At 40.7% G+C, this 20,994-nt stretch overlaps 1 protein-coding gene across 1 annotated transcript in view; it reads left to right on the plus strand.

The window, feature by feature from the left end:
* Positions 1–8,293: 8,293 nt before the first annotated feature.
* Positions 8,294–20,994, plus strand: part of COL4A4 (collagen, type IV, alpha 4) — a 118,407-nt gene continuing 105,706 nt past the window's right edge. The window contains exons 1-3 of the mRNA XM_008567337.1: positions 8,294–8,340; positions 11,182–11,224; positions 15,515–15,592. Coding sequence (XP_008565559.1) covers positions 8,294–8,340; positions 11,182–11,224; positions 15,515–15,592 — 168 coding nt within the window. The remainder of the gene's footprint in view (positions 8,341–11,181; positions 11,225–15,514; positions 15,593–20,994) is intronic.

Raw genomic sequence — 20,994 nt, forward strand, 5'->3', positions numbered from 1 at the left:
TGTCTGAAGTTTCAAAAAAAAATATTCATTTCCAAATTTTGGGATGGGAAAGCAAGTTACTTTAGTTATGGAACTTCTGTGTTTTTCTGCAATGTTCAACTGTTCATGCTGTCCATGTGACAGCCTCATCCAATGCACAGAACATCTTCTTGCCTTTGCTTGGTTACTTACAGATGTCTAAGGTCCACATTGAATGTGTTTTCACGGTCCATGGTAGACTCTAGGGTGGCATAGCTCTGAAGTCCAGGTTTGAGGGATGCCCTTGAATCTTTTATTAGGTTTCAGAGTTGCAAAACCATTCATAGGGGATTCTAGTGCCAGGTCTTGTCTTTAAGGGAGAGACCTGCTAGGAGATTTTGGGTCTTGAGGAATCAACTCCTGTCAGAAGCAAGGCAGATTTGGAGGCTGAGCAGAAGACAGGAATGCAGAAATGAGAAAAAAGAGGTGGTTAAGCTCTCCTTGGGAAAGACTCAAGACTCACATGAATACAGTCTCCCTTCCCCACCAAGACAAAGCTTTCCTCTTATATTTGAAACAATCACACCCTGCCCTAATGTTTCTGCTTGATCTTAAAGTTCATCTGAACACATTTGTGAAATCTTTCTCTTTTTTCCTTCCTAGTTGCCTTAAATGCTTAAACATTTGATTTCCCTATGTCTTATTTAGAGATAACACCTTGACGATCTCTTCCTCTTATATTTGAAACAATCACACCCTGCCCTAATGTTTCTGCTTGATCTTAAAGTTCATCTGAACACGTTTGTGAAATCTTTCTCTTTTTTCCTTCCTAGTTGACTTAAATGCTTAAACATTTGATTTCCCTATGTCTTATTTAGAGATAACACCTTGACGATCTCCAGCTGTCCTAGAGAAATTTTTAGACTTGAAATTCCAAATATAATGGCCTCTGCCCAAGAAATCTAGTTTTCTGGGATTCACAGGAAACAGAATGTCTCTGTATCACCATTTGCATTTAAAATTGGCTCTGTGTTACTGCTATATTGGGGGCTAACATTATTCTTCCTAGAGATGAATTCCCTAAAATTCACCCAAGAATTTTTAATTATGAAGCTGTGTCGTGGTTCATAAGGAAGGCTCTGGACTTTCAATCCTGAAAATGTCACTTAGTAACTATGTGACTCATTTGTTAAAGGAGAATAATCACATCACCTGCCTCATAGGGCTGGGTGAAGTTGAAGATCTCTGTAAAGCCTTAGCATAGTGCTTAGCATTTAGGTAGCCCTCTGTCAATGCTGGCTATTATCATTTCTTACGGTGCAGAGGAGGATGATGTTGATGGAGAAGAAGAAGAGGAGGAGGAAAAAGATAAAAAAGGTGAAGTGCAGGGAGAAGGGGAAGAGCAGGAGAGAGGAGAGGAGGCAGCAGCAGCCACCAGCTCACTGGCTGATACAACCAAATGGCCAACCTATTCCTAGTGTCTTCTCAATGTCAACTTATCTTGATTCTGTGATTCTACCTTGGCATCTCTGGGACCAGCAGATCGTTCTTTTGTGTACCTTCTTCTCCTGTACTAACTGAAGCTACATCCCTGTCAATACTCTTTCTCTCCCAATGTCTAAAAAGTGCCTTCTAAGGTATTGTCATTGCTGATTCTTACTTTTGGTTTCCCCACACTTTCTTCCTAAATACAGTTTTGCCCCCTTCTCGGAGTCTGCCCGTATTTGCCCCAGTTGCCCCTTTATAATCCTCCTCCAGTGTATTGTGAGCTCTTTTCGTATCTATCAAAAATTAGGAAAGAAGGAAAGACACATTTATCGAGCTGCCCCCACATGCCAGGCATTGTTCTAGGCACTAATTGAGACTCATTGAAATTTCTCAGGTATTCACCTTACATACTGAGAAATCGAGAGCCCAGAGGGATTACAAATTTGTTCAAGGTTACACTGCTAAGTGTAATTTTAAATTATGTAATTAATTAATTATGTGATTGGAATAATCAAGATCTGAATGCAAGATTAACTCCAAAGTCCTACTTCTGTCCACTAACCACAAGAGCACAAGATGGCAATGGAGGAAGGGAGATGCTCTCTATGGGGGGTGGGGGGCGGCAACAGAGGTGAAAAGTCATCTGAGCCAAATACCAGCCTCACATGGTAGATGGGGGTGGGCCCCGCCTGCCACCCAATGGAATCATTGAGTATTACCGCCAGAGCTCACCCCACAGGCAGTTCTGGGAGGTCTGAAAGGTCCAGAGACTTCAAATGGAGTCTTCAGCCCTGCCTAGGGGAAAGAAATGGTAGACCAAGAGAAACCTGGGTATTAGTGTTTTGGGCAAGAGATTTGAGAAAATTCAGAGTCAAGAATATCTTTCTTAACTTGGAGGTAAAGAGCTTGCCTGGTTTTGAAAATCAATTGTATATTTTTAGAACACATGTCACCTTCATGTGGTTCTCAAGTGCTGACATTATTATGGTTGCTGTCAAATTTTATGTTGATATTGGGAAAAGACCTCAAGGAGAAAATGATAATAAAAGTCTGTATTGCCAGAATGGTGGGTTAGCTGAGATATGGTCCAGTTGGCCTGCTCTAGCAAATTCAACTCCAGTGTCAACTGAAGACTATGTAACACTCTCAAACAATTCAATTGAATCTGGAGGGAAGGAGAGGTGGGGGTGGGCTTGGCCATAGTCCACCTGCCTTCTGGTCAAGTTGGAACTCAGAGTAGTTCTCAAGAATTTACTTGAGTAGTTATCAAGTTTTTCCTGTTGCTTCTCAGAGAACATGAAGCTCCAGCCACATTCCAGTGGACCACAGGCCACACATACTCATGACCCACTTTGAAAACCATGTGATGTGTGATGACATTGACTGCTTTTGCTAAAGAGCTTACACCAACCTGAATTCTTTGAAAGTCTGCAGGTAGAATCGACCCAAAGGAATGGGATTTTAGAAAGTGCAAAACCATGTAATAAGCTTGTATGTTGGGAAACTCCTAATAGGGAAAGTGTAAGACCTCAAAAAGAGGTGTTCAGGTGGACAGAGGTGAGTAAGTCATTTTTTTCCTGGGAGAACTTTCTTAACCTCTGAGACCCTTTACTTATTTCTCTACAAAAGCTGAACCTTTAAGAACTCTATTTTAGAAAGAGAAAGGTATACACAAATATGTGTGCAGACAATCCAAAAAAATTTATCCTTGGAAAGAGAGTCTTCAGATAGCTCAGTGTCAGAAGGTCAAAAGGAAAGTACACATAGTCATTGAGTTAGTAGAAAAATTATTTCACTGAAAAAACAAAAAAATAAACATTAAATAGAACTCAGAGTTAATGTCACTTGGGAAGAGAAAAGACATTATGCTTCTGTTACCTTTTTGTGACTGGAAGAGTCCAGTACTCAGTCTCCTGTTTATGTGGTCCCCCAATCTTGGCCATTGCTCCCCCCCCCCAATTGATGGGAACCCCAGCAGGGTGTATTTCTTTTCAAGATTGGGTTGCAGAGAAAACAAATTCCCCATGGTAGAGATAATGACTTGGAAGATCTCAGATCTTGTTCCCAAACCTAGCAGTTGGAAAACATTGGACAGAGACTCATAAGGAGTCCCAGGGGAACTGGAGTCCAGAAATCTTCATAATGGAGTGAAGGGAAAAAATAATCCCAGGGAGTGGGAAGAAGGAAACAGAATGATATTTGCTGAACATACATGCTGGAAATTACTGATGCACACACACACAATTGCATACACTTCTGGGAGAGAGCCTGTAGGCCAGTGAACGAGGTAATGTGAAAGGCCCTGGGTACTTATGTTCAGCTTCTCTCCTGGGGGAGGGGAGGAAATGAGCTACCTGTTGGGGTGACACAGCCTTGGAACCAGCTATGAGGGGTGGGGCTATGCTTCTGTCCAACTGGTCAGTTTGCAAGTAAGTGGACTTGACTATCAGTCTCTGCATCAGCAATGCACCAGGGGCAGCTCTTAAGAATAAAATAATCTTTCAACCTCTTATGAGACCATCTGTCTTTCTCTTTCTGCATTTTTCCCTCTTGAAAACAGCTTTTTATGCTTACTCAGTGCATCTGTGTCCTGTAAATTCAGGCTTGCCCTTCACCTTGGCCCGACCCAGCCCTCTAATGTCTGATGCTCCCTCGGGGCATCTCCTGACACATCCTTCCTCCCTCATCCTCCTTTCTTCTGTCAGTTTCCTAATTTCATCTCTTTCAAAGGGCTGATGCAGTTTGCCTCTTTGTACCATCTCCAGCCCAAAGCGAGATCCATGTCACTAAGCCAAGCTCTGGGTTGGGCTGCCTTTGGGTCAGTGGCTTTCCATGGGAAGATGGGATCAGGTGATAGAAAACCTGGCCATGCCCCCACGTATCTCGGCTGAAGGTGGGGCTCTGATACAGCTGTCTGTAGAATATGCTTCCTTCTTGAGAATAATTGTTGGCAAAAATAAATCATGTTCTTTGTAAGGTGCAAAACTTCTGCAGAGGTTTCCTATGTAGGCAATCTTCTAAAGCTGTAGTTTGCATGTTTTAGTGCATAGCACTTTGAGGTTTTTTTTTTTTTTTGTAATGGTTGCGTGATAAATTTGAATGGAAACATACTGTCTTGTCTATTTATATATGATAACAGCCATTTATTTGTGAAAAGGCAGGTTAGAGGAATGCTCTGAGGGACGGGCTATTTTAATTTGGTGCAGTCAAAAGCTTGAATTGAAACACAAGTTTTTATGCTCCTAACTGGTGGTTGCAACAAAGAAAACCCTCATAGATGGTTGCAGATAACATGCATGACTGTATTTTGTGAACTGCGGAGCACCTTGCACACTGCTGTTCATGACGTAGGGCTGATAGTGAGATGGGGGCTCTGCCCACCTGTGACCTAGTAACAGCACCATAGGCAGGAGAACAGCCATAATGTCTCTGTAACTCCTTTGTGGTTTGTTTGAGGACTAGATACATGCATGGGGTAAGCACATGGTCATCTAAGACCTGCTCCTGGTACAATAGTGAACAAGACAGTATTTTTTTTCTTTGGCAGCTCATTTAAGACAGAGATCTTCAATCTGAGGTACGTGGACCCTTGGGAGACAAAACTTCTCAAGAGTTATGCAATCAGCTCGGAATATTAATTAAAGGAATCAATTCCAAATTCTGAGCTGCTGTGTATATTCTTTCATAGAATTGCTCTATCTAAAAATGGGTCTTAGGTCAAGATTCTTTCCTCCTTTTTCACCATTGTCCTACTTTTCAGAAGAAAAGCATACCACCTCCTCACCCCCACCCATCTCAGATATTACCACTCTGCTTTGTCCCAGAGTGTAAGAACTGTTTGTGGGGCCAGAGGAAGGGCTGCACACTTGCTGGTGTTGAGAACAGGAAGAACTCTACCTACTGGCTCCACACCACTGGGTTGGAGCGTTTCTAACTGTTCCTCTTCATCACAGTTGTAGGAAGACTTACCAGCTGGTAGATCATTCAGAATAATTCTTGATGACAAATGACCATATTGCTCCCGGTATGTTTCAGTTCACTCAGGCTGCTATAACAAGATACCTAGGACTACAGAAATTTATCACTTACAGTTCTGGAGGCTGGGAAGCCCAAGATCAAGGCCCTGGCAGATTTGGTGTCTGGTGAGGACTGCTTTCTGCTTCAAAGATGATATATTTTCTTGCATCCTTACATGGTGGAAGGGGCAATAAGTTCCTTCATGCCTCTTCTGTAAAGGCACTAATCCCTCTCCTGAGGGCTGAACTCTCATGACCTAACCACCTCCCAAAGGCCCCACCTCTTACTACCAACACACTGGGGATTAGGTTTCAACAAATGAATTTGGGAGACAGGACACAAACATTCAGACCATAGCAGTATACAACTCAAGAGAAGTTCAAAGAATTGAATGACATTGTCTAACAAGTTTTTTCCATTCACAACTTCTTATTTATGTTGAGTAAGTTTTATTAGAACCTACGGATTTGGAAATAAAAATGGAAATAGGATTGTTGCTAAACCTGTCTCATTCCAGGAGGAAGGATTATTGATCTAGGGATAAATAAACTAACTGAGAAAGAGAAAAGACTAATTCATTCACTGAGAACTACATTTGCAATAAAATTTTATTCTTAATATTTAATAATTATTTATTGATATTTAAATTTGTTTTTGATAAATTATATACTGCTAACAATTATAATGAAAAGCCAATCCAGGAGAAAATAAACTAAGACTTAGAGATTCATTATGATCATTGGAAATAAAAAATATTTAATTTGTATATGTATTTTTGTTGCAGAGAAGGTGATCAATATAAGATTTTCAAGTATAAAAATATATTACATTAGGGTATGTTGGAAGGGGGTGTTCAATGGAAATATGAATTCAAAAAGAAAGTAAGCAATGTGAAATTCCTAACTGTTAACAAGCTTGTGCACATGTATTTTAAACTGTTGATGTAGAAATTGGATTGCTGCAGCATTATGATCCATTGGATGTATTTAAAATAATTTTGTAACAGTTTTGTTTTAGAGGTCACCATTTACAATACTCCAAAGATCATATTCCTTGCAGCTATTTAAAGAAAAGATGAAAGTTTTTAGATGTTCACTTAAAAACAAAGAGGTAGGAGGTACATAGTTTCAAAATTCTTATAGGAATATAAGAGCAGGGCAGTCTGAAGGTTGCCAGGCTAGAGTGTCACAAGGGGAAAGGGATATACTAGAGTCAAGAAAGTTTGGTTCTGCCACTTATTAACTCTGTGACTTTGCACAGGTAACTTAAGCCAATCCACTCTGTTTTCCCATGCAATGGAAATAATACTTTCCTTACTAATCGTGATAAGAATTAAATGACTTGATGTGCTCTTCACTTCCCCCAAGGTGGTTATGAGTCCTCTCTCCATCTTTTTCCTTCTGTTTCTGCTTGATTTTGAAACCATATCATGGAATGTTGCTCTACCACTTACTTGGAAAACTTATCTCCCGTAAATACATATTTTTAAAAATAGCTTGTAACATCCAACACTCCTTGTTTCCTTCTTCCTACCCAGTTCTCATGGGGACAGGTCTTTAGAGAAGCCAATGTTTTAAAAATAAGACATTTCAGTTCTTTGAGCCAAAGAGATCTTTGATCAAAGTAAAGAGTTGTTTGAGTCAAGATTAAAACTATTTTTCTTTTTTTATTGAGATAAAATTTACAAAATAAAATTCACCATTTTAATTTCTTTTTAAGTTTACAATTCAGTGGTTTTTAGTATATTCATAATATTGTACAACCATAACCATTATCTAATTCCTGAACATTTCTACCATCCCCAAAAGAAGTCCTATAGGTATAATTCTTCCCTCCCCCAACCCTGACAATTATTAATTGGTTTTCTGTCTCTATGGATTTGCCTCTTCTGAATATTTCATATACATGAAATAATATAATATGTTCTTTCACTTAGCATAATGTTTTCAAGGTTCATCCATGTTGCAGAGCATGTCAGTACTTCATCCCTTTTTATGGCTGAATAATATTCCATTTTATGGCTGTAGCTCATTTTGCTTATCCATTTATCAGTTGATGGACATTTGGATTGTTTCCACTTTCTGGCTGTTATGAATAATGTTGCTATAAATATTCATGTACAAGTTTATGTGTAAACATGTGTTTTCAATTCTCTTGGGTATGTACCCAGGAGTAGAATCACTGGATCATATAGTAACTCTATGCTTAAGTTTTTGTGGAACTGCCAACATGTTTTTCATAGGGCTTGTACTATTTTACATAAAAATGTTTTTATATGTATTTGCTGTGTATGTGCAAAATGTATATTTCTATACTAGGAGTTTTCTTTCATAGTTTCAAAAAGCAAAAACCAAACCAAAACAAAAAGACTGAATTTTAACTTGGATTTTCACGGGGAAAAATTAAACAGAAGAAGATTCCACTCTGCAAAATGAAGCAATTATTTTATACAAGTTACATATGAAAAAAATCTTTCTATTCCTCAAAAGTGTATTATGACATATAAAAAAATTTGGGAATATTTTTTTTTTCTAAGATTAAAAATTAATATTTATTCAGTTTAACCATCATTAAGGAAAGATTATGTCAAAAAAGTATTGAAGTTCCCCTTTAGAAAATGTTTTTCATTACTATGAATAATGAAAGTGTTTCCAACATTATAATGCATACTGTATTTTAAGAGATATATTTATAATTAATACATACAGACTTCAACACAGGACACAGACCCTTGCTTGTCAACGAGAGTCTTCTGGAAGGGAAGAGAAGACTGGCAGGCTTTTTCAAAGTACCAAGACCTGCCGTGAAGTCATCGGTGCACGTGGCACCAATGAGGTGTTCTTTCAGATGGACCAAGCCCTTGGCCACAGATCCCTGGTGAGTGTCCTCAGTGTGATCTCCTGCTCTTATTCAACAGTTTCTCCTAAATGTTGGTTCTATAGGTAGAAATTATCTGAATGCTTCATGTGTTGAAAAGCCAAATGGTGCCAGAAAGCCATGGATTATGCCTGCCATTTTGTGACTCATTTTTAATATTAAGAACCAACCCTCTCGACTCACCCTGAAATGTACACTCATAGTCACCCAATGGGAAGATGCACAGCCAAAGGCCTCAGATCCTTGCTCTCATGCTCCCTAGGTTTGAATAAAAAAGTCTTGTACATTCAGAGCTTCAGGGTCCCCATAAATAGTAGAGTCAGGACAGAGCACTTCACGAATATGTTAGGCAGGTTAATAACCCCCAAAGATGTCCACGTCCTAATCTCTGGGACCTTGAATCTGTTATATTACATGGCAATGGGGAATTAAAGTTACAGATGGAATTAAGCTGACCTTGACATGAGGGAGATTACCCTGGATGATCTGGGTGGCCCCAGTAGAATCACAAGGGTCACTTGAGTGAAAGAGGGAGGTAGGAGCTCAGAGTCTGAGAAGTGAATGAGACAATAGAAGCAGATGCCAGAGGGAAACACCAAGGAAAGAATCAACTGGCCATTGCTGGCTTGGAAGACGGAAGGAGACCCTGAGCCAAGGAATGTGGGCAGCCTCCAGAATCTAGAGAAGGCGAGGAATCAGGTTCTCCCTGGAGCCTCCAGACGGAACACAGCCCTGACGACGCCTCAATTTTCACTACTGAGACCAATTTCAGACTTCTGATCTCTAGAACGTAAGATAATAAATTCATGTCATTTTTAAGCCACCGAGTTTGTGGTAATGTGTTACAGCAGCAATAGGAAACTAATAAGAGATTGTTACATGTGACTAAAAAAGATGTTGGGTGTATTAAATAGTGAAAACGATGAAAGGTTCTGAAGATGATGGGCAGTGAAGGAAGAGAGGGTGGTGGGAAGGAGACTGTTTATTTCATAAATGCAGCCAAGTCTTCCTTATTCAGAGTGAATGTGGAGGAAACTGCAAAGGAATCTTAATTGTGCATGGTTATTTAAAGACAAAAATGAGTAATTTTTTTTTTTTTTTTTTTTTTTTTTTAAAAACTAATAAGAGATTGTTACATGTGACTAAAAAAGATGTTGGGTGTATTAAATAGTGAAAACGATGAAAGGTTCTGAAGATGATGGGCAGTGAAGGAAGAGAGGGTGGTGGGAAGGAGACTGTTTATTTCATAAATGCAGCCAAGTCTTCCTTATTCAGAGTGAATGTGGAGGAAACTGCAAAGGAATCTTAATTGTGCATGGTTATTTAAAGACAAAAATGAGTAATTTTTTTTTTTTTTTTTGGGGGTTGAGTGGTACAGGAATCGCACCCTGGACCATGGTGTTATCGGCAGCATGCTCTAACCAACTGAGCTAACCAGCCAGCCAATCTTATTTTTTAATATTTACAGCAGTGGGAAGAATGAGCTGAGCATAGGGGGAAGGGACAGTAGCAGGGATTTGGACCCAGCTCAAGCTGGCCCCTCGGGGCTATTCTGCCTGCAGCTTCTGGAGCAGGTTATTCAACATGTCTGAGTCAGTTTGCCTTTCTGTAAGAAGTGGAAAAACCATGCTGTACCTACAATTTTAATGAGGTTATGTATGTGGGGGCCATAGCTGCTATAAAACGAAAAAATTCCTATTTACAAATGTCCAAAGTGTTAAGGACTCATTTAACACGCAGTAGTTATAAATACAAGTTCAACTTGACTTAAAATGGTTTGTTCCCAGTGTTTAACATCTCCTTTTTATTTTTCTCTTAATTTACTTAGTTACTACACCAAAATGCCAACCTGGATTTTACTGGAATTATCATGAATTCCAATTGAATGGCTGTGGAGCAGGGGGATTTTAGTGCAGGGGCCAGTAAGTGTGGGCTAGACCCGCCCCCCAGTCTCCCATCTCCTAGCCCGGCCCCCACCCAGATACAGGGCCCTGTAAATTTCTACAGTGTGTATCAGCATCTCAGCGCAAGAGGAAGGTCTAGAGGGTGGAGGAAGAAGGCTCTATGTAGAGCAAGGGACAAGGACAGTGGAAAACTCACAGCCCAGGACTGAGCCGCCATTTCCTACCATCCGTGGGCATGGTGTGACCTGAAGCTCCAACCACAACTGTTTTAAGGGTCAAACGAGACAATGGAGATGGAAGCTCGTTGACAAATGTAAGCCCAAGCAAACATATGCAAATGTTTAGTGGTCTTTTTGCATCACATCTCTCCTGTTAAGATTTGTTTGTAGCAGTGATTTACCCCAGTTGGATATCAACCTCATCTGTAAGGCCTTGGACTACCTAACTCTTCCTTAACTATTCCGTATTATTTCCCTTCCCCTCCAAACCATCCTCCCAGTCCAGTCAGGTTTCCTTCTGTACTCCCTGCTTCTATGTGGTTCTGCCTACGACACCTGGGACACAAGGTCTCAGCAGGGTCTCAGCTGAACAAATCTTCCCTTCCCCTGCTCCTCCAGTTTTCATCTGAGATCATGTCCTGTCACTCATCCATCCAGCCAGTTCTCACCTTCAGAGTGTCCCCAGGCCCCCAGCACAAGTAGGATCATACTAATGGGGTTCGGTGCATACTTCTTGACTGATTAGAAAGACAAAAGGTAATGATGGCTGCCAGAGAGAGTGTGACATTGATCTTGTGACTGATGGCAAATCAGCTGGTGGCAGCAATCAGAAATAAATAGAAGCTTTCTGGAATTAATCCCTCTGCTCTTTTTCTTTTTAGTTTGTTTCACATGAAAATGGACGGTTTAAATTAATCTGCATTTTCGTTTTTCTATAGGTCACTTATACTTATTCTCTTTTCTGTACAACACGTGTATGGGGTAAGTACGTTAATTAGCTCTGATCGCATGTTGAAAATTCACTTTATTGAATGCATGATTTTGGTTATACTTTTAAACAAGTCTTTTCTCATCTGTAAAATGGAGGTTGGGACTAGACAAACTCTAAGGTTTCTTTTATAGTGAAGTCTGCTTATTGAATTGCCTAGGTATTGGAGATTTTTTAATTTTATAACTAATTTTTTTTTTTTGGAGATGGGCAAGAGGCAGTTTGGCCATTTCAAGATTAAATCAAGAATTCTTCTTCTTTTTTTTTTTTTCCTTTTTGTCTTTTTTCGTGACCGGTAATGGGATGGCAACCCTCGGTGTTGCACCCGTACCGCAACCGGCAACAGGATCGCAACCCTTGGTGTCGCGCCCGCACCGTGCTCAACCAGTGAGCGGACTGGTCTCTATATGGAATCTGAACCCTCGGCGGGAGCACCGCCACACCACCGGGCCGGCCCTAAATCAAGAATTCTAAGATTAAATTTGAACATCTTAGCTCTGGAGAAAGATAGGCCTAGAACATTCCTTTATAAGCTCTTTTCTTCCTGCTTCCTCACTAAGGAGTCTAACTTACTAAACCCAGCCTCAGACGTTTCTGGGCAATCACTCTAGTGAACACATTTGTATCTGTCCACATGCTCTAGCTTAGACCATCCAGTCCAATTTTGGTGATTCAAGTTATCGCAGGTCTTTTCAAAGCAAATACAAATATAAAATTGCTTTTATTCTCCTTTTCCTACCAGTTGGGAGCAAAAAGCACCTAGTCAAGGAATGAGGAGCCGTTGGACCCCGGCTCTGCCCCTGACTAATCCCTTAGCCTTTCCAGGGCTCGGTTTTCTCCTGTGCTAAGTAGAGAAGATAAGACTTGCCCAACTCGGTTCCCATGCATTTGAGAGGATCGCCTGAGATAAGGAACAGAAACATACTGTTATATATACACGTGTCTATTTTTTTTATTTCTCTTACCTGATTTTTCTAAGTTTATTCATGTCTCATATTCTTTTTGTTGTGGTTGTTGTTCTATTATAAAAGTCTTCAGAGTCCCAAACGCTACTTCCTTGGTTTCTTATATTCTGTACTAGTGAATATAATTCCTGAACCAACAATCGTTCTATCCTGAACCCTCCTGGCAGCTGTAGTATGCAGAAATTCTAGAGATTTCACACAGGAGTAGCTATACAATAGTTGGGTTTTAAAGGCAAAGATACAGATTGATGCAATATCTACAGGAGGCAATTTGGCTTTATCCATCAGGATTTTAAATGCACATACCTACTGACACAGGCGTGTGGCTTTTTGGAATTTATCATATATATTTATTCTGATTTTTGCACAAAGATACATGCACAAGAGCATTAATTTCAGGGTGGTGTTCAATAGCAAAAAGGACCTACCCAAATGTCCACCGATAAGGACTGGTTAAACACGTTGTGGTACTTTGTTTGATGGAGAGCTGTATGTGTTCCTGCAGGATGATTTTGAAGACATATCACTACGTAGAAATAGCAAAGTACAGAGCAATACACCATTTGGGTAGAAATAAAACAAGTTCAAAATCACCAAAAGTGTGCATGTGGTGTTCGTTTGTGCACATGTATGCTCGTGTGCCTGTGTGCCCGTATGTGTGTGTCTGTGTATGATCACTGTGTGAAAATGCTTCTTAATGCCCAGATGCCAATTTGGAGAGAGTGAGCCTCTGCTGCAGGAGGGAACATGGACCCAGGGTTAGAAGAGAAAATTTCTTTTCCTGTTATACTTTTTTTGCATTATTTGAACTTTTTATTATGTGCCTATGCTATTTGTTTTTCAAAAAGAAAATAGAGGGCCGGCCGTCCTGAGGTGCTGATAACACCAAGGCCACGGGTTTGGATCCCATATAGGGATGGCCGGTTTGCTCACTGGCTGAGCGTGGTGCTGACAACACCAAGCCAAGGGTTGAGATCCCCTTACCGGTCATCTTTAAAAAAAAAAAAAAAAAGAAAATAGAGATACAAACGTAGGACAGATTATTAATCTTCTCGAAATTAATAACTTCTTTTGTTGACCTTTCTGTGCAACAAGTATTTGTTTAAAAAATACCTGAGATAAAGCAGATAGTGGCTTTTCCTTTTTGCCCTCTGAGGAAGAATAACATTGGATTTTGAGAGTGTGTGTTCCCAGTGACTGTGGTTCATACTTGGAATGTTTAGTTGTCTGAGACACTGTCTTTATCTTTCTCAAGGGTTTATACAATCTACTTTTGAGGTGCAGACTCTTCCTTAATGAATTCACCCCCTTTTAATGTTCAATGAGGTATGTCTGATGTAGAAGAACTTTGCAGAGACTAAAATCACCCCTCGCCTTTTTCTTTATTAGTCTAAGTCAAAGCTTTGTATGTGACTATTTCTGTTTCTTCATTAGAATCTTCTAATCTATTTTAAACTGATTCTTCCCTGAAATGTAATTTTGTTACAAACATCCAGTGATGCTTGGCAAAAATAAATAAAAAACAAAAATAACAAACTTGCTTTTATTATCAAGCCATCTAATCAACTGACCTTTTTTTCTCTGGTTGTTTTGATATTTTTTGAACACATAGTAATGAATCCCAACCTTAAATGAACCCAAGTGTTCAGACTAGTTACTTTAAGTGCTCTCATGATGTCCTGACCTGGCCTCGGGCCTCTAATTTTTTTTTTTTTTAACCTTATCAGAGTTTTGAACTTAATGGTTTTTTTTTTTTTTTTTACATTCATAGATAACAATATTACTCAAAACTTAAGAGGCGTATATTCCTGAAACTTCAACGACATTTTAAAACTTGAATTATCTAATTGCTTGGCTCTTGTTAAGCTTCAAATTCTTATATTCCTTTAGTGACCCATGAGAATTTTGTTTATAAAGATGTCTTTTTTTATTCATGTTTAAGGATATTTCCTTTTGGATTGTGTCTGAGTACATTTTTCCTCCAAAAAAGAACTCTAAATTGTGTGACTAATAAGAAAAAAAATATGCTGGATAGAATCCTTTCCCTCCCATACACACATATATACACATATGTGTACATATTTATTTGTGTTCACACATACTTATATATATAAGTATGCATGTATATATGTATACATCTTCCATCAGAACTATAAATATTGGTTTGATTGTTTTATGTTTTCCTATTATGCGTTGGTCTAAAGGCTTCAGTTTATAGCCTTAAGCTTAAAAATATCTATCAGTTATAGAAATGTGTGCTTAATACACAAATGTTGCAGTGAGGACTGGCTAGGCAAGATCATGAAATAGGCAAAGTTCGTCTCTGATGCCTTCTTGATATTGCTGTCCATGCCCTCAGCTCCTGGCACCTAGAGCTGCTTTTACCACCACTTGGGGCCCAAACCACCAACTTGCTCCCATCCTGCAGCCCCCAGCTTGTGAACAAATGCTCAGTCTCATTTTCATTGTGGGTGCATCATGGTGGCTCTGTTTATCCTTAAGGGATCTACTTATGGAAATAGTCACTCTGGAACTATACTTTTGTGTTGAGGTAGCTGTTGAATCTGGATATACATAAGGAGGATTTGTGAGAATAAGGTGCTGATTCTTCACCAAAGGACATGTGTGTGCGTAGTGACTCTCTAAAGAGAGTGTTGAAGAAAAGTTAGCTAAAGTGGGGAAAGGGCCCCAGTTGTTCAAGTTCAGGAGCCTTCTGGTTGAGGGATGCATTAGAGGAAGCATCCTGGAGTATGAACAAATTGTAAGAAGAATAGTTTTCATCTGAAGCCCAAGGCTGTGACTGACTGGAGAATGGTCCTGGGAAAAACTCCATTGGGGAGACGTGCCCTTGCTGACCTTGGAAGTAAAGCAAGGGGTTGGGGGGGTGGTGAAGACTAAAAAAGCCAAGCTTGGCATTTAAACTAGGCTCTATTGTGGACTTATGGTTTGCCTAACTGTAGAGTTTATTCTCTAAGACTGTTCATAACTTAGTAGATCAAAAAAGAATTGCAGAAGGTTCTGGTTAAAGAAAAGTGCCTTCAGAAGGAGGCTGTTTCTCTTTTTTTCTTCAGTGTCCTCGGCTTCAGAAGCTTCTTGCTTATAATAACAAGCTTCTTGCTTATTATTAAGCAATGGTGTTAGTTTTTTGCCTTTTTATACATCAATATTAGTCTTTTCTTCTAATGGATCCAAAGGTCAAAGTGTACTGTGGAACTCTCATGAGTTAGATAAACCAAGAGTGCTTGTTATAATGTATATATTATGTACCGAACTAAGTGATGAGTACCTGTGTACTAAATAAGACACTTCACTTTCCAGGGTGGAAAGAAATATATTGGCCCTTGCGGAGGAAGAGATTGCTCTGTGTGCCAGTGCTTTCCTGAAAAGGGGTCTCGGGTAAGTGACATAAAAATCAACATGGATAGCATACCTGAATTTTGAATGATTGTGAATATTTAACATTAAGTAGTTCCAGAGCCTTAGCATATTTTGGTAGTCGGTAATGTTTATGTCTTTTACAATCAAAGTTTTTCACATTGCTCAATTTTCTGGTAAGCAATCCCAATTATATTAGACTGTGTGTCAGGCTTAGAAGATAGTGTACGAAGCAGTGATTTGCCCAGTGTTTTATATGATTCTAGTCTTGTGCATTGCCCTATGAAGAAAGGGTCCTGGTATCAAATGGTGTATGCTGGGTTACTATCCTGATATTTGTGTTGCATATCAGCATTTTAAAGGCTCTGAGAAATACTGCAGTAAGTGGGGGGGAAAACCTCATTTAACTTTGTTAAAAGCAGTCTTTCTAGACATTTCACCACAGGACTACTTTTTTTTTTTACTGACCGGTAACGGGATCGCAACCCTCGGTGTCACGCCCGTACCGGGGACTGGCAATGGATCGCAACCCTCGGTGTTGCGCCCGCACTGCGCTCAGCCAGTGAGCGGGAACCGGTCTCCACATGGGATCTGAACTCTCCACGGGAGCACCGCTGCGCTCCCAAGTGGCGCACTCTCCAGTGTGCCACCGGGCCGGCCCAACCACAGGACTACTTTTGGATAGCACCAATTGAAACCTGTGGCATAGTGTTCTAATTGAAACAATTGCTACATTTATTGAATGCTTTTGATGAGCAAGGCACTGTTTTATGTGCTCAAAATGTTTCAGCTCATTGACTTCTCACAACCACCTTTTTATCTTACCATCTTTGTAGTGCAGGAGACCGAAGCACAGAGCAGGTTAGTGTCTTGCTCAAGTCCACCCAGAACTAGTAGTCTCTTGATGAATCACTAGATTCTCTATTCTGCAAAGCACAAGAACCCTCTTGGTTACTCGTCTCTTGAACATCCGTTAACATTTCCCCTATATTCTGACACCAGATTATGGCAGCTTATGCATTCATTTGTGCTGACATATTAGATCAAGCAATTCTTTGATTCAGAATACTCTCACAATTTTACAAGAAAGGACTGTGTTTCAGAAGACTGGACAATTTTTGAGTCAGATCAATGATTCTTTTGAAACATGTCTGAATCCATTCTGGCTACTATAACAATACCATGGACTGAATGGCTTAAACAACAGAAATTATTTCTCACAGTTCCGGAGGCTGGAAAGTCCAAGATCAAGGTGCTTGCATATCTGGTGTCTGGTGAGGGCCCCCTTCCTGGTTTGTGGATGGCTGTCTTCTCATATACGCACATGATGGAGAGAGAGATCTCTCTAGGGTCCCTTTTATAAGGGCACTAATCCCGCTCATGAGGGCTCCATTCTGATGACCTAATTATTTCCCAAAGACCCCACCTCCTAATACCATCAAATTGGGGGTTAGGATTTCAATATATGAATTTGGGGGGGGGGACACAAACATTCAGTTCATAACAGTGTCCAAATCAATACTACAGGGATATCAATGACATTCAAAAGGAACGATTCAGTAAAGATCAGTCTACAAAGACATGAAACATTATCTTCCTGAGGAGAGAGACTATGTGTTTCTCCCATGACATTGCTTTGCTTTCACACAGTTCATGTGCAGTTCATATGGGGTACCTTGCTGAGCTATTTTACTGTAGGCAGCTACTGTAAAGCATAAGTTATGGCAAATCCCCTGACACTTAAACTACTTAGCTTCAATACATCAAAAGTTTTGGTCACCAGAATTTATCTTGAGTTTTTTCAAGCCACTTTCAGGATATAATTTTAAAACTGAAGCTGCAAGAAAACAAAGTTAGGACACTAAAAACTAGCAACCTAAGAAGTGCTTTAGCTTTTCCATGTAATTGCGCAAATTAATTAGAAATAACAAAAAACCCCTGGCTTTTGTCTGATGTTATTACTATAAACATATTAAGATTGCACAAATGAAAAAAGAAAACAACAACAACAACAAAAGAAAAAAACTTAGTGCATCTAAATTTTTTTAAGACATTTGAGCTGGATACCTAAGAAAATGGATTTGATCAGCTCTTTGGCAGGAAGGGGGTGAGGAGACCAAACACAGAGGGACAGTTCCTTTGCTAAAGCCAGTTTGGTGGGTCCTCCAATTCATACGGGTCCAAGAATTGTTTTTGCAGCTGTTCTGTGTGCCTTTACAAGCTTCAGTCCCTCTAGTTCAGCGGTTCTCAGCTGGGGGTGATTTTGCCTTCTCCCCTGCCACCCCCTACCAGGTGACATTTGGCAATGTCCAGAAACATATTTTGGTTGTCACAGCCGGGTGGAGAGGGTGCTACTGGTGTCTAATGGGTAGAGGCCAAGGACGTTGCTCAACATCTTACAATGTTCAGGACAGACCCACACCAGAGAATGATCCATCCCCAGATGCGAACAGTGCGGAGGTTGAGAAGCCCTGCTCTGACCCCACGACAGCTCTGTGAGACAGGGCTTATTATTATTTCCATCTGTCAATATAAGGAACCTGAATTCCCAAGAGTTCTAAATAACTTGCTAATGAGCGGAAGAGCCAGGAATCACACCCAGGTGTCCGCCTTCAACCCCAGCATTTGCTCCATGATCATAGAAACATGCTTACACTAAGGTTCCACCACCCAGGTGTTAGCATCACTTTCTGAGCTTGGGTGGACCACTTAATCTAACCAAGTCTCGTTTCCCTCTGTTACCCCATTGGTCCTTTTCTTCCACTTCCTTGGGCTATTAAACAATCACAAGCCATTGCATGTGTGCAGGATGCACTCTGCCCCCACTAAGATAGACTCGGGGTGATGAAGGCTCACGGTGCTGAGCTGCACTCTGCTGGGTGTGTCCCTGTTTCTGGGTGGTCAGGGAGGGCTGTGTGTACAACACCAGGAAACCTCTGTACCTCCTGAGACAGATGGGTTCCCCATGGAAGGCTGCAAGGTGCTGGTGACGTTTTCCAGCTGAGAATTTGGGAGTATGGCCTGTGTATGACTAGGAGGTGGTTTGGCTTCAGCAGCCAGCCCATCTCCTGAGCTGCAGTGACTGCTCAGGGTGGATGATGAAAATAGGAATATATTGAATTCAGAGGTTTGAGGGATCAGCCTGAGGTTGCACAGCTCATTAGTGGTATAGTGGGGTAGTCCTAAGAAGGAAATTATTTATCTCTTGTGGGCTAGTGTTTGTTCAAGAGCCACATCAAAACTGCTGTGTCTAAGGCAATTGTTGACAAGCAGGGCTGGCCCTAGGCCACGAAACAGCTGTAGTTAGCATTTTAGCTGGTGACTAGAGCTAGAGTTTGAGTGGAGCTGGGATATATTTAAAGTAGAGAACCAAGGGTGGGCTCCTTTGCTACCTGCAGAATAAAGTTTGGCCTCATCAATGTTTCACTGGAAGCTGCAGCCTAGCCTCAATTATTTTTCCATCTGTAATCACCACAACTGTCCCTTTGATTCTCTCCAGCTGTGCTGGTTGGGCCTCACTCTCTCTTGAAGATAACCTGAATTTTCCCACTTTTCTACCCTTTTCTGGAATATCTTCCCACCTCCACTCTACCTCTGTCTTCGCCACCCTTTTCCTAAAAGCATTCAGTGGAGATGCCACCCCTCAGGCTTCCTGCTCATCCCAGCCAGTGCCGCCGTCTCTCTCAAGGGACCACCTGGCAGGCTCTAACCTGGTTCTCTTCCGAGTACTTCTCCTATCTGACCTGCAGCTCTGGTTGGCTTTGAGTGTGGATGTGCCCGCCCTCTTGATGAGAACGCAAGCACACGCTCTGTAAAAGTAGGGAGCCCTGAGAACACGTGTGCAAAGTTTATTCTGAGTCCTGACCCATAGTGGACAGTCTAGAAGTATAAGACTCCCCTCATTTCTCCCCTCTGGAAACAGGGGATTATGTTTTTAGTACTTCTTTGAGCTTATCACAGTAGATAGCACCTAGTAGGCAGTTAATTCACATAAATCAATACAATAAAATTCAGACTTCAGCCTGGACGAGTTTTGGGAGCCTGAGCTGGTGGCCACGCCAACCCAGGGTATCTGTAAGGGCACCTGAATATCTAAGAGAAGAGAGAACAGAACTAGTGGGGAGCCTCTCCCCCCAGCACTAGCATTTAAGCCTGTTACTAAAGGAGTAATCTCACACAGTTCAAATTCCCTCGTGAATTTCAGGCAGGGCCAGAAATATGCACTTGCAGCAGCAGCAGCAGCAGCAGCAGCAGCAGCAAATAGGACCATTGCTGCACTCAGAGCATTTACAAGTACAATGGCATCCTGGAAAGAGCTCCGGGCTGAGGGTGGGAGACTGGAGCTTATCCTGCTGACCTTTTCCAGGTTCAGAGCTGTCACCTAGGAAATAAGGGTCTGTACTAGATGCCTGGTGCTGTCTCTCCCAGATCCAACATCCTGTGGTTCTGGGATATGGGGCATGGACTTTCGCTTATGACAGCTTTATAGTTGGTTTCAAAAAAATAATTTGTGATTATGCCCTAATATTTCCAAAAACCTCATTATAATCCCCCTTTAAGGATGTGGATGAGGTGACATTAGGCAGGATTTTAAATTATTTTTTATCAGCTTCAGGGGAGGAAGTTCTATGTATTTAGTGGTTGCCTCCTTGCAGGGAAAATTACATGTCCTTACCAACTAGGATTGGACCTAAGTTCTGCTTTAAGATGATAATAACACACCTTCTATAGTTTTCAAGAAAAAAATAGATTCAGACCATTTACCATTAAAGGGAGTTTAGCAACTGTGAAATCAATAAGACTGTGATGTGGTGGTTTTACATACAAGGAGGTCAAATTGCTTAAAACTCAAGAATTGTCTTAGTCTTCTTGGTTTGAAAGCCAAAATCAAACATTAATGAGTCACTCTTTCCTTTGGGAATGTTAAATCACTAAAAAGTGTACAAGTATTTTTTCTGCAGTCTCATCTACTTGTCCCTTATGCACCTAAGAGCCTGTAGTCCATGATAAAAATGGAATTTACTTGGGAAATTTTAATTATTGTTAACGTTTTCCAAATAATTTAGTTATTTGCACTCAAAGTTCTAGAATTCCATCTCTTTATCACTCACACAGCTGTGTTTTAGGACACTCTAACCATAGCCTGATAAATGGCTCAGAGCAATAATTTTATGTCCCATAGTTCATGTAAGTCAATTATGTTCTATTTCAATGTAAACAAATTCCAACCCAACTGGAATTTAGAAGAGCTGTCTGTCACCAACCCCTTAGCCTTGGCTCTGCTGTTTTGTTTTTCTTGCCACATCTTCCTCCTCCGAGAACTCTCTGGTTCATTTTGTTGCTATTGGAGAATTCTCTGAGAAACGAAATCCCTGTCTGAGGTGACAGATTCAAATGCTTTTAGGGGACAGCAGGTAACTGAG

This window comes from Galeopterus variegatus, unplaced genomic scaffold, assembly GCF_000696425.1.
Source record: "Galeopterus variegatus unplaced genomic scaffold, G_variegatus-3.0.2 Scaffold310, whole genome shotgun sequence".
Classification (NCBI taxonomy): domain Eukaryota; kingdom Metazoa; phylum Chordata; class Mammalia; order Dermoptera; family Cynocephalidae; genus Galeopterus; species Galeopterus variegatus.